The sequence below is a fragment of the Scatophagus argus genome, chromosome 23, assembly GCF_020382885.2.
Source record: "Scatophagus argus isolate fScaArg1 chromosome 23, fScaArg1.pri, whole genome shotgun sequence".
Taxonomy (NCBI): domain Eukaryota; kingdom Metazoa; phylum Chordata; class Actinopteri; family Scatophagidae; genus Scatophagus; species Scatophagus argus.
The window spans coordinates 4534705-4550972 of NC_058515.1; the positions used below are offsets into that span (position 1 = coordinate 4534705).

Consider the following 16268-nt stretch of genomic DNA (forward strand, 5'->3'; position numbering starts at 1 on the left):
AACAGTTGTTTATATTGGTAATTATGAACTATGTGAACAAAGAACACAATTTAAGACATTTCAGCACACTAGGAACACTTTGACCTCTCCTACAGTACACACACACACACACACACACACGTACTTCTGCTTGTACTCAGTATGCCTGCAAGAGCAGTTTGAAAGCTCATATTACATGCATTGTGTGTGTTCATTGTGGATGTGTTTGTTGCAGTAGTCACACATTCTGGTCGCATTGTGCCAGACTGCATGTGAACAATAAACTGTTGCTGCCTCAACATAATGTGTGCTATTGTGCACGTGGTTGCTATATTATGGCCCTTGTGTATGCACTGTTTGTTCACACACACCTGTTCGCTCAGCACGTGTGTATGAGGCGGTGCCTGTTTTCCAGTCACAAAGCTATCCAGTTCCAGTGTAATAAAGCAGATGAATCACAGCTCCACAGTTCAGTAAGCCCAAGAGGCTAGCGGCTGACGCTAGCGTATTGTTGTGAATCAACCACCCTGTCAGAGCACACTGTTCCCCCTCTTCCCTCCCTTTCCTAACAGCCCGTGTCATCCAGCTAGCTTGCCAACGCCCACACGCACACACACTGAAAGCTGTTAGCTGCCGCAGTTTCGGGTGCTAGCGTGGCGTGGCAGTGCCCACGGGGCTCAGAGGCCATAGACCAGATCAACAGCCAGTTTTCCACATTCTGCTCAGTGACCACTCGCTGGTGCCCAGGCCTAATTATTACTGGCCGCTGTAATTAATTACAGAGCCTCAGAGAAGCGGGCAGACATAATCCAGGATCACTGCCCGACTTCAGTGGTGTCATTTGGTTTTTCGGACTCTGCCGTAGTGGCTCTTGTTGCTGTGATTGGACGATCCCGCTCTGAGTAGCTTCTCTGCACAGGACACAGTGTGGTTTTGTAACAAGACCACATTTCACAGCTAAGCACTTGCTGCTCAATTGTGATTTGGCACGAGTCTGCAGACTAGCATATGGTCCAAGGTTAGAATGACTGCTTTAGCTGGGATTTTTCATCAAATTATTTCGTTATTAAATTAAGCTGTCCATTTCAAAATGTGCAATCAAATATGGGAATCACACTTATAGCCAGTGCTAGCGCCTACTGTTGGCCCGAAAGAGCAATTATTCTTGTCTGTAGCTATAAAGATTATGGGTTTATGAGCAGGGGATTTGTCCTCTCCTTGTGGTCAGAGGGCTGTTGCTGGCTGCCCACACACTAAAAAGGGACTCACACACATAGGCGCCAAGATTTAGGAGAAAAGTAGATGAGTATTGAGCGTAGAATATATCTCAGTGAAAATTGCACCCAGGGGAGAACAAAAAAGGGAGTGAGGGCTAAAGAAAAGAAAAAACAAAGGAAGCCAGCTAAAGCGAAGGCCAAAAACAGGCAGGACATTTATAGGAGGAAAGTGGAGGGAGAAAGAGAGAGATAGAGTGGGCTCATCTAGTTTTGCATCATCTTTTAAAAGCGGGTTTTTAGCCACCTATCTCAAATTACAGCACGGGCTGTGAGAGAGAATCAAACCACCTGCGCTATCTTATTCATTTTTCATTCTGATGAACTGAGGAAGCAAAGTGACGACGTGAGAGTGAGAGGCAACAAAACTGAGAGGCTGAGGGAATGAGAGAGGATAAAAAAAAAAAAACAGAGTAACCTAGTTTTGTTCACTGCGTCTCTAGGTGCATATGTAGAAGCTTAATGAGTGGCAAACACACACACACACACACACACACATACGCATACACATGAAAACACTTTTCTTGTAATTGCTCCAGTTGGTGCACAGCAACAGAGCATTTTAGATCCCAGAGGTGGAAGCATTGCACAGGCTGAGAGACAAAGCAAACGAAATGAGGAAATGTGTGTCACTACACTTTACATGCACACACATGGACCCTCACCCCAGGCATCCTGTGGCAACATGCCACTTAGAGTGCGACTCCCCCCCCCAGTCCCCCAGTACCAAGAGGAACAAGTCCCTCATCCTCCCCCCGCCTCCCTCTTCAGTCACTCTTCAGTTGCTGTTCAGCAGTCTACATTGGCACCTCATTATTTCCTCTGAAGCTGAGGGGCAAAGACTCCTGATTTCTCTGATACAGAATTAGAGAGAGAAAATATGTGTGTGTGTGTGTGTGTGTGTGTGTGTGTGAGAGAGAGAGATAGAGAGAGAGAGAGAGAGAGACTGGGGCCAGGTGTTCGATATCCAACTGTGCCACACTGCTGTGACACCCCAGACGTACCTTAGACTCTCTCTCTCTCACATACATACACACTCGCACACATACACACACACACACACACACACAGACACATATTGAAGTACAGTAGCAGCAGAGGAGGAGCAATGAAGAGAGGAGGAAGGGGGGGAAGGCAGGGAACAGATTATAAGAGTCGTACTGCGGCAGAAAGGAAGAGACGGCGAGGAGGGAAAAGAGGCTGGGATGGAATCATAGACTTTAGAAAGCATCGGGATGAAAACAGAGCAGGAGTGGAGGAAACAAATAGAGGGAAAAAAAGTGAAACTTGCAGGCGCACATTTTACCTTAACCCTGTTTGTAGCTGAAGTGATGCAGGAAGTCTTTCTGTTTGCTGCTGCCTGTCAAAACCAGCAGAACCCAATCATTTGTCCTTAGCCTCAGTTGTGCTCTTTGTTGGATTTGAGGAAGTTACACTCCGGCACCCCCAGCCAAACTCATTACCTAAGTTAATACATGAGCGTTACATTTGTCAAACGCATCTGTGTGTCCACATACACATATTCTTTATCATCAGCTGGTGAGAGTGCTGACCTCAAGCACCACGAAGTATAGAGCCATCAAGTGTATATTTAAAACCCTGTAAGAGGTTTCTTGTTTTAAAATATGTTGAGTGGAGACACTGCTTTTCAATAAATAATAGAGCTAACGTTAGTTTAATTAGCTAGATATCTAAAGCCCATAAAGTCTGACTGGACTAGATACACATCAGATCTTGTGGAAGTATACTCCATCTTTGCATGCTGATCATGTACAGTATATTTAAGAGCACATCTTCCTCCCCCAGCTCTTCGTCAGCTGTAAAACAAACAGCTCTTCTCAGTGAGCTCAGCTATAGATTAAAGCACTGGTTGAATATTCATCACTCGTGTTAATAGCGAACGGAGAGGTGGAGGGAAGGAGAAATAAAGAGCGAGAGATAAAAGGGGAGGAAGATCTGGGGGAGAGAGGAAGAATGTTTAGCTGCTGCAATTTTTTTTTTTAATTAATAATGCTGATTATAATCTGAGGATTATTCTCACCTTGCCCTTTCTTTTGATAGTTATCCCTCACCCTCTCCTTGGCTTTAGAAGGATGCGGCTCAAACCTGTACTCTGCATTAAATTAAATTAATTAAAGACCAAAATAGACAGGGTGGAGAGAGGAGGACAACAGCGAGGAGAGTCGGAGGCAGCTTGACGTACCCTCTTGTTTGGGAAGCAGACAGTCATACACATCAGCTGCTCATGTCTCACTGGCCATCTGTCAGGGACAACTAGATTGGGACAGCCGCTCGCCTTCTTCCTCTCTTTATCACTCTCCGCGGCATTCATCTTTATGTATATCGCTCTCTCTCAAGGATCATAGCTGGTCATTACCAGTCAAATGACACTGACTGCATTTCTCAGTGTCACGTCCTCAGTTGGCCTTCAGTCCTGCATATCTCAGTGTCTTTAGTGGAATATTAAGCGATCGCCATCACAGTGTAGCTTCAAATGCATCACCTAAAGATACAACAGTTATACCTAATAAGTCTAAAGCTACACCTTCTTATATTAGATCTGTACACTAACACTACAGATACAGAGGTCACTAATGACTTGGTTTTAAGGTTGTTAAAAATCCTCCTATTTCACACTGACAGTATCAGATATATTCTGTGTTCACTGAAGCTATGATATCCATGCTGAGTAAAATGTTCAAACCCAAATCTCCAGTAATTCATGGCTGCACCACTTTATTAATCTGGTATCTCAAATTCTAACACATTTGGACACTTTTTCATTGGAATTCAAAATAATATCCTTTTGATACTAAGTAAATGATTGTCAAAAAACAGTATGATCAGGTGTAAATATGGCTATATTCTCCATATTTGCTGTATTGTATTCAACAAATACAAATTAAACTTTCAATTAATCTGTTGATGTCTTAATATCTCTTTTCTCTAGAGCCTCCATGGCATCTCAGTTGGAAAATTACAGATTTCTGTGTCTTTACACGTCTCCTACCTCCCTAATCCTCTAGGTCAATATTGTAATGGAAAGCTTTTATCTGTCCCAGGTCTCGAGTCCCTGCCTGACTGTAAACATAGTACAAGTGTTTTCTGCTTGTCAAGTGAGCAGCTTTGAGCCACATCTGACATTCCTCAGCTTGACTTCAGCCTGGCTTGGGGAACAGCACTCTCTGCCCCCACCGCACCATTTGTCCTTATGTGCCTTCTGTTCTCCCACTGCTATGTGTCAGTTTCCCCTCAAACAGCATTCGTTTGCTCAATAAGACCTCATTCACCCTGTGTCGCAGACTGCGATCCCATGTTGCCTTGGGCTAAATCCTCCCCATTGGTGCACTGGAGTGTCCCTTTCACCCAGTTTAAAGGGTGACCCTCCATTTACCCCCATTTTAGCTCACCATTCACAGCACATTACATTATTGAGCGTTAGCAGGCACCCTTTCAGAGTAAAAGCAGAAAAGGCCAGAGCAAAATTCAGTTGCACACCTTTGCTAAGTATTTGATTCTAGAAACTCATGACATAGACTGCTCACAGGGCTAGCCAGGTGGGACTAGTTCTAGTCAGTGACAATAGTTCTCCTGAGCTTTCTTTCTCTGTTTACTTCCTCTAATTCAGTGAAGAGTTACTCAATGGAGAGAAAGCTGAATGGTAGTTAGGTCAATCACTAAATGGACAATCACCTCGTCCAATTTATTTGAAACACATATTTGTACCACTGACCCCCTTCAGAAGAGATTAAGTAAAAGTGCAGCAAAGCTAATAATGTACAATAACTTCCTTCATTTTGGACTCTACTTTTCCCCAAAAGGCATCACTGTGAAGACAGCTTGCATTTAGTCATTGGTGCAAATTTGTGTGTCAATGTCCAGTTCAAACTTGATGCAAAAGATTCACTCAGATCTCCTTCTCCATGCAAGAGAGTCCACAATCAGTGCTTTTCTCATACCAATCCAATACCAAAAAATGAAAATTTCATTATTTAAAAGTGGAGAAGAGGGCTTGCAAGTCTAAAATGTGTATCACTTTAAAGGTGTCGATAGTTAAACACAATTTTCTGTACATAAGAGCTTTAACATGATCATTATCTTAACCTCTTCTGCATGTATCACACATATCACGAATGGTCTACTTAAAAAACAATGTTTGCTGATGTTTTACTCAAAAAGAAGTGCAGTCCATTTCTGTTAAAAAATGTAATTACCACTGTAAAAAATTTGAAAAGTTTTCGAAACCCTGCCTGTGTCTGTCCCATACTATGGCATAACCTACAGTACTCTGATCCAAGGTCGAAACCACTTAGAAGACTGTAAAATATTTATGATATATGGAACGTGTTTAATGGCAGTGCTCTCAGCCAACTACTATATCTCCCTCCTCCTTCTCACGTTCCACTGAGCTGTGGCAGCATCCTCCAGCCCACGGAAGAGCTCTTCCCTGTGGGGTCAGGACCGTGCTGTCCTCTGTCTCTCCTGGACACTCCCACCAATCTGTGTGGCGGGAGGGTGGGGATGGGGATGAGCAGCTCAAGAGCTGTCCTTAAGCAAGGGGAATTTGGGAATTTGAAAGCTAGTGATTCAAAGAGGAGACAGAGGAAGAGAAAGAAGTAATCTGAGCTCCACGATTGGACACTGAGGGTGTTTTAAGAAACCGAAAAATAAGAAAGGATAAGGCTGGGTTCACTCATTCTCTCTTGGAGAGTGTAAAACATCCAGAGTATTTTTCCAGAGTAAGTGATGTGGATGAGTATAGCTTGTGAATGTGTTTGTGTAGCTGTGGGGCTCTGCTGTCAGCCTGTGATTAATCTACCGCTGTCTGTCTAATTACCACCCGTGCACCTCCATGTTCCTCAGCTCTACCATAGATGCACTGACCCACACCGGAAACACAGTGCTCCCAATGCAAATTAAAGCCCTGTAAATATTTGCTTTTAACTCTTGCCGACACATTGTTTCTAATTTTGCGCTCCGGTAGCTCACAGTCCCTTCACCCACTCCTCCACGCACATGCGCACTTCCCACTCATGCTGCCTCTACCCACCGCTGTGTTTGTGTGTGTGTATGTGTGCGTGTGTGATGTCAACAAGTCTACTGACAGCCCATACACTCTCCTCCTCCTCCGTCTAGCCCTCCCTTCGTCTCTGCATCCTCCCATTGTGTCTGTGTTGTAGCTGGCAGTCTATCATCCCTTTCTCTTCCACTGTCAGCCCGGTTTGGTCTCTATAGTGTGTGAATAGAGTCAAGGAGGGAGGGAAGACAATGTACACTGTTTAAAGAGTGAAAGGCTAAATAGAAACAGTAAATTTCTATGTGATTTCTTCACTGATAGAAAATGTTTATGTTTTTGTGCAGCAGATGTTTACAGATAACTTTGAATAGCTTTTGGATGTTCTGAGTGTCTCCAGAGAATTCCACTTTTTTTGTGATTTATTATATTTTATCAGTAAATCAGAGATGTTAGCAATGCATGCTGCGATGCTACATAAAACCGATCATTTGAAAACACTACATAATAACCAGATAATGGCTTATGTCTAATAGGGTGATGATGAGGCGTCACGATGGAGTTTTAACTTCAAGGCTTATCCAAGTCAGATCATTACTACTAACTGAATGTTAGTTGATCTTACGTTACATTTCTTCACCTTCTTAACACAACTCCTCCCTCAAGCTATATCTGTTGTACTCTGGCCTGACTCTGATTCCTTCTTTACCACAGAGACAGAGAGATGTAGGGATGAGAAATAATGAGAATAAGGGATTGACAGGAGCCTGAGTGAACGCTGACCTGCCCGCTGGCACTTTTCTATTCGGAGCCCACACAGAGGCTGTCAGCAGGACGGCGGACAAACACAAACACACACACACACACACACTTATGCCCACCCCATCTACTGGCATTAATGTGGCGTCTGTAAAGATGAAATAGCCCTTTTCGGTTCAACCATCCACTCTACCATGCCCTCGAAATTATTTTGCGATCAACACATCAAAACTGCTGTCACACAGATAAAAGCACGCACATCGTGGAAACTCCAAACAACATGACATTTTTTTTGGAGAGTGTATACACATAGAAAAATGTGTCTTTGGACACAAATACACACACACACACTCTCACACAAACATAGCCACAGATACGCATTGACTTTCAAATGTCCAATTTTCATGTCTCAGCCTTCATGTATTAATTAGCAAATGTTGAAACAAATGCGCCGAGCTGATTCAAATACTGTCAAGCATTGAAAGCCTTGCGGTGATAATGAGTGAAGTATATTTGTGTGTGTGTGTGTCTCATGCTCGGCTGCACACTGGCAGGGTAAATGCTCTATATACTGTATGTTTGCATTGACTCGCTTTATTTATGACACTGCTTTGATTTGTTATCTATTGAATCAACCTCACACATTGAATTCCAGCTATTAGCCTGCACCAGCAGCCAAGTCATGTTATTATCTATCATTAAGTTCAAGTTTACTGACAGACTGACTGGCAACACAACATGCAGGGAGAGGTAGCAAGCAATTGCAGGAGAGGTCTTAGTGAGTGATTCTGGGACTGTCTTGGAGTAGAATTGAGTAGAATCAGTTTTAGTGGCATTTAAATTGTCATCTTAAAGTTATGTGGTAGAATGGGGATAGATTTGATTCTTAGACTGTGATTTCCAGGCTGATTTGTCCATTGAGGGAAAACTGGGGAAACTTTATAGCCAAATGAACAGCCATGTGTGTGATGAGAAAAACATCACAGCCTAATTCACTCTCCATCTTGTGAACAGTGCAGTTAGGATTGAGAAGAATGTAGGATGAAAAGTTTTTTACTGTACCCACCAGAATGATTCTGCAGCACACTCCTGGACCAGGTCTGAGAGAATAAATACATTTTGACGGAGCATTTCTGTTTTAATCAGAATTACGCATGACTCAAGTCGGTGGGTAAGATAGAGCCACGGACAGGAGAGACACGAGACGAGACACAACAGGCAAACAAATGAGTCAGAGACGATTAATAATGTTCTCTAAAGAGAGAAGAGTAGACAGCTTTGAATCAAGAATGGACAGACTTAAATGTTCGTTCTTTCCATTTCAACACAAAACTGAAAGTACAGTTAATGCAACAATAAGGCAACAATAAGGTAACAAAATACTGAAAAAAAAAGCTGACCCATCCAGCAGATATCCTAGCATTTATTTATTTAAATGAATTAAACTAAAATACAAATACAAAAATCGTAATTATCAAATTATAATCCTTAAAATCACATCTCCGCATTCACCTTTAAAAACATTAAAAACTCAATCAAAACTTTGATGTCTGCTCAGATTTGTACTTATTTGATAGTTTCTCATTTAAGTCAAAATCATTGCCAGTTTTAGGCTGTTTCATGTCGGTATTTTCTTGTATATAGTTATATAGTTTCTGTATTGAGGCAGCACTTTACATTTGAGATATTTAACTTCCTTCATTCAATAAGAAAGAAGATTTTGTTCAGCATAACACTGGTACCAGAACTCATGAGTCCAACTTTGTAAAATAATGGAGAAGAGCTAAATATCAAACACATGTAAGATAATATAATTGAAGAGGCTCAAGTGTCAAACCATGTCCCGCAAATCACAGTTTTTGATGTGTATGAGTCAGTTACACAACCTCATCTAATCCGGATCCATGCTTAGCCTTTAGGAACATAAAGGAATAATGCTTATTTCCTCCCAAATGAAGTGCAATTATAATCACGTTCGCTGATCACACTTCAGTCACCATGAGGAGAGACATGACCTTCATGTGGAAGATTAACAGCAGGTTAATTGGAGGAAGCCTCTCATAAAAGTGCTACTGAACACTCCTCACAGCAATTAAAGATAACAAAGTAGGCTTGCTGCTAAAAACATGGAGTCATAAGCGCTCTGTGTAATTCTTGTCTCAATTTGAGCAGCGAAGCAGCTCTCCCCCTCATGGCAACAACATCAAAGTCTGGAGTCAGTTTTGAAATGAAGATCCGTAGAATAAAGACGAGTAATAATTTGTGGAATATGATCTCTGGTGAGTCTTGTTGTAATTAATGAGGGAGAAAATTGTTCACACATATACAAGAGAAACGCGTAATAATAATAACACCACTTGCAATGTGTACTGCAGTCTAATTGTCTGTGCAGTAAATTTCAAGCTTTTAATTTTTGCTGGGACTCGATGTTTCAACTTTTGCGGTCTGGTATTGGATTTTGTTTTTGCAAAGCATTCTTATTATTTAAATCAATTCACATATAATATAAAATTCACAAGTGTCACAAACACGTCCTCACAGTGCTTCCTGATCAAGCCGCTGTGAAGAAAAATCACTTTCTCCGTCTGTATTTTCATCAAAACGTGATATCCCTCTCATATGTTGGATGACTCATTTGTTGTGACACTACCCCACAGAGGCCTCACTTTTTCCAAACTGTGTCATATAAATCTAACCCTGCATAAAGGCGCAGTTAATTGAGTTTTATGTTGAGCGGTGCTCTTTTACTTAAAGAAAAAGTTCGACACAGGATTTCCTGCTGAGACTCAGATGAGAAGATTGACCTGCTGTTATATACAGAGGTGAAATCCATCTCCCTCCAGTATCCCCATGGAAACTTACGTCAGAAAAAATATGTAGTTGTAGAAAAGTACGTAGAAGTATGTAGAAAAAAATGTCTAGAGACACATTTTTTTTATCCCTTTTGAATTTGCTGTGAATATGTGATACTTGTCAGTTTAAAAGACAGTTTTACAAGTCAAGAAGGTCACCAATAAAGGACTATTCAGTTTTATGTGAAACTGCTCAGTGAACTACTTCCCTTGTCCCTCACAACACATCACCAACACCAGCATGGCCTTTACTGCAAGTCTGGCCATGTGGACGGTTGCAGCTGCGTGAAAGGACAGTTACTTTGGTTTTGTAAGAAGGTCAAACGGGATGACATCACTCAGGCAACTGTTGGTTGTGTAGTCTTTTTAATTTCATATTTTTACAGTCTTATACCTCGTCAGTTTCATCACAATCTGCGCCTTTCTTCTTTCGATTTGCAGGATCGTCTTTTAAATTGACGAATGGTGTGCATAAATCATGTTATTAGGAATTAAAAGATTCTAACAAGTTCCCATGGTGTTAACCAAAATGGGATGGAGATAGCCTCTCTATAGCCTCTTTTACCTCATTATTTTGGTTTTTCAGCCCACGACTTTGCTGTTATAGTTCGCTCTCAATGCTCTCATTGTGTTTTATTGGCCATAGCAGACAGCTGTTTCCAGTGAAAAAGCTTTGTTAAACGACTGTACGCTACCTGCTCAGCACCAAACTGCAGAGAAAATTAGCCACTGGCTAATGAACACATTGGAGTATTTAGCAGCTAAAGAGCTGGGTATTTCCCTCCGGAGTTGTTGGACACCAAAAACACAGCTAGGAAGATTGAACGGAAGATTGAACTACTGGAGAAAATATGTCAATGTTGTGTTTGTAGATTATTTCAACTGAACTGCAGTAGCCAAAAATTAAGATATTTCAACTTCAACCAAAATCTACATACCAGCTCCTCTAATGCTGACTAATTAACATATTCTGTTTTTTTTTCCCGTTGTATGCGGGACCACGTCTTGGCCTATCAGTATCAGTCTTCTTACCTAACTCTCTGCAATACAGAATAAGACTTTAAATATATTTGAAGCAACAGAATAAAGAGTAAGTCATTCAGTCAGTGGCTGAATGACTGAATCCAAGCCCTTGTTTATCATTTCTGCACTAAGTGACTACAGTTTGATTCAGTGAAATACTAAAAGTGGGTTCCAAAACAATTTCTTCAATTTCAATAACTTCCCACTGAAGTACTTTCTGTGATGTTCTTTCTCTTGAGCAAAAATAAGATTTGTTTACCTGCTCCTGAATTGTACATTGCTTAGTAGACATGCAATATCTTGCTGAGCTTGCAGCTAAGCTGTTTTATTTCTCCTTCTCCTACCTTAAAGACAGTCATTTTAGCGTAGATTTAAATGCTGGGAAAAACTCTTCAACAGACTCCTGACAGATCTGTCATTCTGCTTTCCTCTCTTCTTTAGTGAGAAGTACTTGGCTGTCCATTCTGTGTTATGTACTCAGCATTCACTTTCGACTCTTTCCTTTTCACAGCACTCGTTTTTTTCAGCGGCGGAAGGGATATCGACTGTACTGAGCAGTGGTGACATTGTTATAGCCTAGCTGAGGGCCTAATAATAAGACATTACTGCACCATCTATTGTAATTTGCTAACAGACAGGAGACATTTCACGTCGACAAATTAAGCAACAAAATTGTATCACTTGCGGATTTGTGGGTCAGATTAAAGAGTTTGACGGGCTGGCTCTGGCCCACAGCCTGTGGCCATAATTTAACCATGCCTTCTCTAAATGATGAAGGGCACAGCAGTATGTGAGAGCAAGAAGTTGTGGCTTTGGGACCGTGTAAAAGTGCCAGAGACTCGAAGAGTGACGCCAAACACATCGCTGCTTGCAGATTGCACGTTGCTGTTGGTAAAAATATCTGCTAAAAGCCTAGTTGGTACCCAATTTGAATAATGTTTAGTCTTTGAAAACAGTTTTGTTATTGTTTTGCACCTTTTTGTGCCTATCTGTAATGACACAGAGGCACACAGGCCTGTAGCAATACAGCCTGCAGTGAACAAACTGGTCAAGAATTGAAAATAGATTTTTTTTTTTTTTGTATTGCATTGTCCTTCAGAGGTTTTTTTGGGTGGTGCACATTTTGATGAGAAATACCAAGTAAGAGAGGAATAGAGAGTGGGAGATGAATGCAAGGTATAGAGAAGGATAAGGGTTATACTGATGGTCTGCCATTGAATGACCTGTGTGGTCACCCTGCATCTCTGTGCCTCCCCGGATTGAGGAAGAACATTCTCCCGATGACATGAGTCATGGATGAGTGTGCATCTGTGTGTGTGTGATAGAGAGAGAGAAAGAGAGACAATGCACAGCGTTAAAGTATTCCAGGAAATTCTCTTCCTTAAATCTGTGTCTGTAAGTGTGATATTGTGTGCCGCCAGCACAGCAAAGACCACACTTTTTCCCGTGGTTATCTCCTATATGGCTCTGTTGCCATGCTCCACTTCCCTCCCACCAGTCAGCCCCCACCCCCTTCATCTCTCCCTCTCTGCTTCATCAATCACTTAAGCTCTCCCATTGCTCACAGCAAAGCTGGACCTATTAGGCCCTCTAATTGAGCCAATTAGCAATTAAACACTCAGATGCACCCCAAAATTCTGGAGGTCCCACCAGACACACTCATGCCTGCCAGGGCCTTGGATCGTTACCAGGGATTCTGGCTTGTGTGGGCCTCCGCTGCCCTCTGCGCCCACCCAAACCTGAGGTGCAAGTGCAGGGCAATTGCCCCCTTCCTGAGCTTTACGGATGTGGATCTGTTAGATGTCCACTTCTCTGAGGTGCTCCAGAGTCAGTGAAGCACGGCTTCATGTTGCTTTTGCTCAAGGAGTCTGAAGGGTCTCTGCTGACCGAAGAGAAGTTTTTCATTAAAACCAGGACCTGTTTCCTCTCCATCTGCACTCTCACTTCTCATCTCTCATTTGACTCTATCCATGCTCCTATTTTTTCCTCCCTCTCTCTTTCTCTGCCTCTCTATCTTCCAGTCTCTTTTATGTGTTTTGGAGGATGAAAGTTGAGTGGTAGATGTTGGTGCGCGTGTGTGTGTGTGTGTGTGTGTGGTTGTCTATATATGTGTGGGGGTGGAGGGCTCGTCCCTGCATGCAGCGTGAAGCAGGCCGGCCTCCAGACTCTCCACGGTTTAATTAGAGCACACATAGTGCTGCCCGCTTCTTCATGAGAGGATACGCTCCCAGATGCACGCATGGCATGGCCGCGTGGGCAGAACAACAAGAGAGACACAGAGAGGAACAAAGGCAGACACCAATATATTTAGGCTGAACGCACTGTACCAAAAGAAGACAATGAGTGATTACAGACGCGCACAATTATCCCTCTCTGGAAGAATACAAATCTGTTGTCACTACAGCTTTTTCCCCACGAGTATGTGCTCCCCTCAAAGAGCTTGTTATACGTAAGAAACGATATTATTACATGAATGTGCCTCCTTATTTGTATGCCTTATATCAATGTGAGTGCCTGCTCACCAGCCTGTATACTCTAATTATCTGCTGTCTTGCCTCGGGACGCTTTATGTCCATACTTTCAAATTCCAGTGTCTTCATTGGAAGTGAGAGAGGGGAAAAAAACGACAACAAAAACAGAGGCACTTCAGTGGGTGCAGGTGATGCAATAATACGGTTAATGATGACTATAAGTGGGACAATTATACCATAGTGATAAAGTAAGAGAGAGCATGAAAGAGAGAAAGAGGTAATGGTGGATTTTAAAAAAAATCTGATAAGATGGAAAAAAAGTGTGTGTGTGCAACATAAAAAAGGATTTGTCACTTCCCATACAGTCTTCATTACTGCTGTGGTGTGTGTCTCCGAACATTACATAACACCACCCGACAATGTTATGACTGTATAATCTCCTTCATGCCTCATGCATTTCTGACTGGGTCTGTTACATGAGGATTTTGCACATTTGCGCACTAGATTACATGAATGAGTGTGCAGTGTGTGGGCACTCATTCATGTGTGGGACATTTAAAGCTTACAGCGTGCATGTGTGTGTCTTTGTGCTCTGCATGTAGCCTGGGCTGGTATAAGCTGCTTACAGGCGCACATTACTGACCTTTGACCTCACTGGGCAGTGAAAGGCTCACCCTAATCTCTAGCCATGACTTTTCTTCTGTGCAGCCTACTTTATTTTGTTATCTCTGGAAGAAGCACTGTGGTCCTTAAGAAATTAATAACTGTAAATATTGAGGCATCAGTAGCAGTTTTGTTAGAGTCTCGATGTCGTGACTAGGTCTGCTAAACTACATTAGCTCTCTGCAGGGATGTGAGCACGCTAGGAGTAAGCTGGCAGGTTAAACACAGTTCACCAGGAACTGTGGATTTGGTGCATGTCCACATGCAGGTCAGACCAGGACAGTTTTCATCCATAATGGATAGGTAGAGTCATATAGAAATGTGCATTCAACATAGGGTGTATGTAATATTTCTGCTGGTCAGATTATGTTGCATAAACCAGAGCATGTAAAATGTGATCACAGGGTTCCTCTACATGCTGAAGAACTGTTTTGTTTGTTTTGTTGTTTTTTTTTTTCAGCCTGTGATGTAATGAAATGAAGTGAAACACGTTGATCACAACATGAAATGTTCCCAAAATGAGGCATGTTGACTTGACAGTGCTCTCTGTTCAGTCTGGTTTCATTTCTATTGCTTTCATTTCTGGAAACATTTTTGCTTGGCAACAGTTGAAGGAAAAACTGTTGCACTGACAACATTTAATTGAATGTATTTCTGTTTCAAATAAGCAATAATCTCTCTTATCGTTCTCTCTCCCTCTCTCCCCTTTGCCTCCCTCTCTCTCTTACTGTTTTTCTTTTTGTATCTGTGTCCTTTTAATCTCCTCCCTTCTGCTCCTTTTCCTCTGTCTCATTCTGCAGAATTCACTGGCTGTTCAAATCAAATGATCTGGATTGAAGGAGACCAATAGGGATGGAACGCAACAGAACCATGGCTGGGGAAGTGTTTTGGACCACTGTTTTGCAGAATTAGCACTGATCTGGCACCCACACCCAACACCCCAAGGACCTTCCTTTAACCCAACAACTGCTTTGCCTTCCATTTCACCTTTACTCAGCACTCCTTGTGTGGATCAGACCTCCAAAAAATCCTTGTTTTAGTCTTTCAGGGTCTGCGTGCTTTTGTTGTTTTTAGTTTGATGCTTTAACTTCCAGACTGTTGGTTATAATCCACATTCTCTTGGAAAAAGACGAAAGTACTTAAAAAGAGACAAGAAGCAGGTGGCTGAACCATATGAATCCAGTCATGTACCGCCTTCCACTTGCTCTAAGTCAACGAAGTCGGCGCGGTTTGGTGTCCAGGACACGCCCCCATAGTCTCATGACAGACTGGTGCCTCATGGCTGTGCTGGGCTTCATCCTGCTTTTCAGCTTTGGCTCAAGCCAGAAGCTTGACCCCTCAAAACACCCCATAGTCACCACCAACTACGGGAAGCTCAGAGGCATCAAGAAGGACTTGAACAATGAGATCCTGGGCCCTGTTGAGCAGTACCTCGGCGTACCCTATGCCACAGCACCCATTGGCGACCGCCGCTTTCAGCCACCCGAAGCCCCTGGATCCTGGCAGGAGATCCGCAACGCCACCCAGTTTGCCCCTGTGTGCCCTCAGAATGTCCACGGTGTGCTCCCGGAGATTATGCTCCCTGTGTGGTTCACAGACAACCTAGATGTGGCAGCGGGTTACATCCAGAACCAGAGCGAGGACTGCCTCTACCTCAATATCTACGTGCCCACGGAGGATGGTGAGTGGACAGTATTAAATGAAGAGTTGGTGGAGGCTGGGAAATCAGGATTTAGTGGGTAACATTGAGAACAATGAACACATATTTGACTGTTTGCCAAGCCCCGTTCTCTTCGCTGTGCCTGTGAAGCTTTCCATACTCAGGTGGGGTGAATCGGGTTAGTAGTGCATATAAGGTAGTTAGCTAGACTTGCTAATGCAGCTTATGTCAGACAAACACACTTTCCTTCCACTTTTGCCCTTGTATTTTTGGTGTTGATGAAGGTAAGAAAAGACAGAAACCACCATCCACACTTGTGATATACAGTTTATTTCACTTAGTACAAGCCTGTATACACCATTTCAACATATGGAAAACATACGGCAATTACTGATCATGCGAGGGGCTTAGCAAACAGTCAAAGAACTACTCAAAAGGAAGAGGAGCATAGATAGTTCACTTAATGTGGAAATAAATGCAAAACTTGTCAGTGTTCTTATGTTTTTATTCACCAACCAACTCTTAACACTATATATTGCAAATACCTCTTGTAGAAAGTGATTGAAGGGGTGT

The 16268-nt window shown here is 42.5% G+C and overlaps 1 protein-coding gene across 1 annotated transcript in view; it reads left to right on the top strand.

Moving 5' to 3' along the window:
• nlgn2a (neuroligin 2a) overlaps window positions 1-16268 on the top strand; it is a 166253-nt gene that overhangs the window by 45715 nt on the left and 104270 nt on the right. The window contains exon 2 of the mRNA XM_046380881.1: window positions 14836-15716. Coding sequence (XP_046236837.1) covers window positions 15209-15716 — 508 coding nt within the window. The 5' untranslated portion in view covers window positions 14836-15208. The remainder of the gene's footprint in view (window positions 1-14835; window positions 15717-16268) is intronic.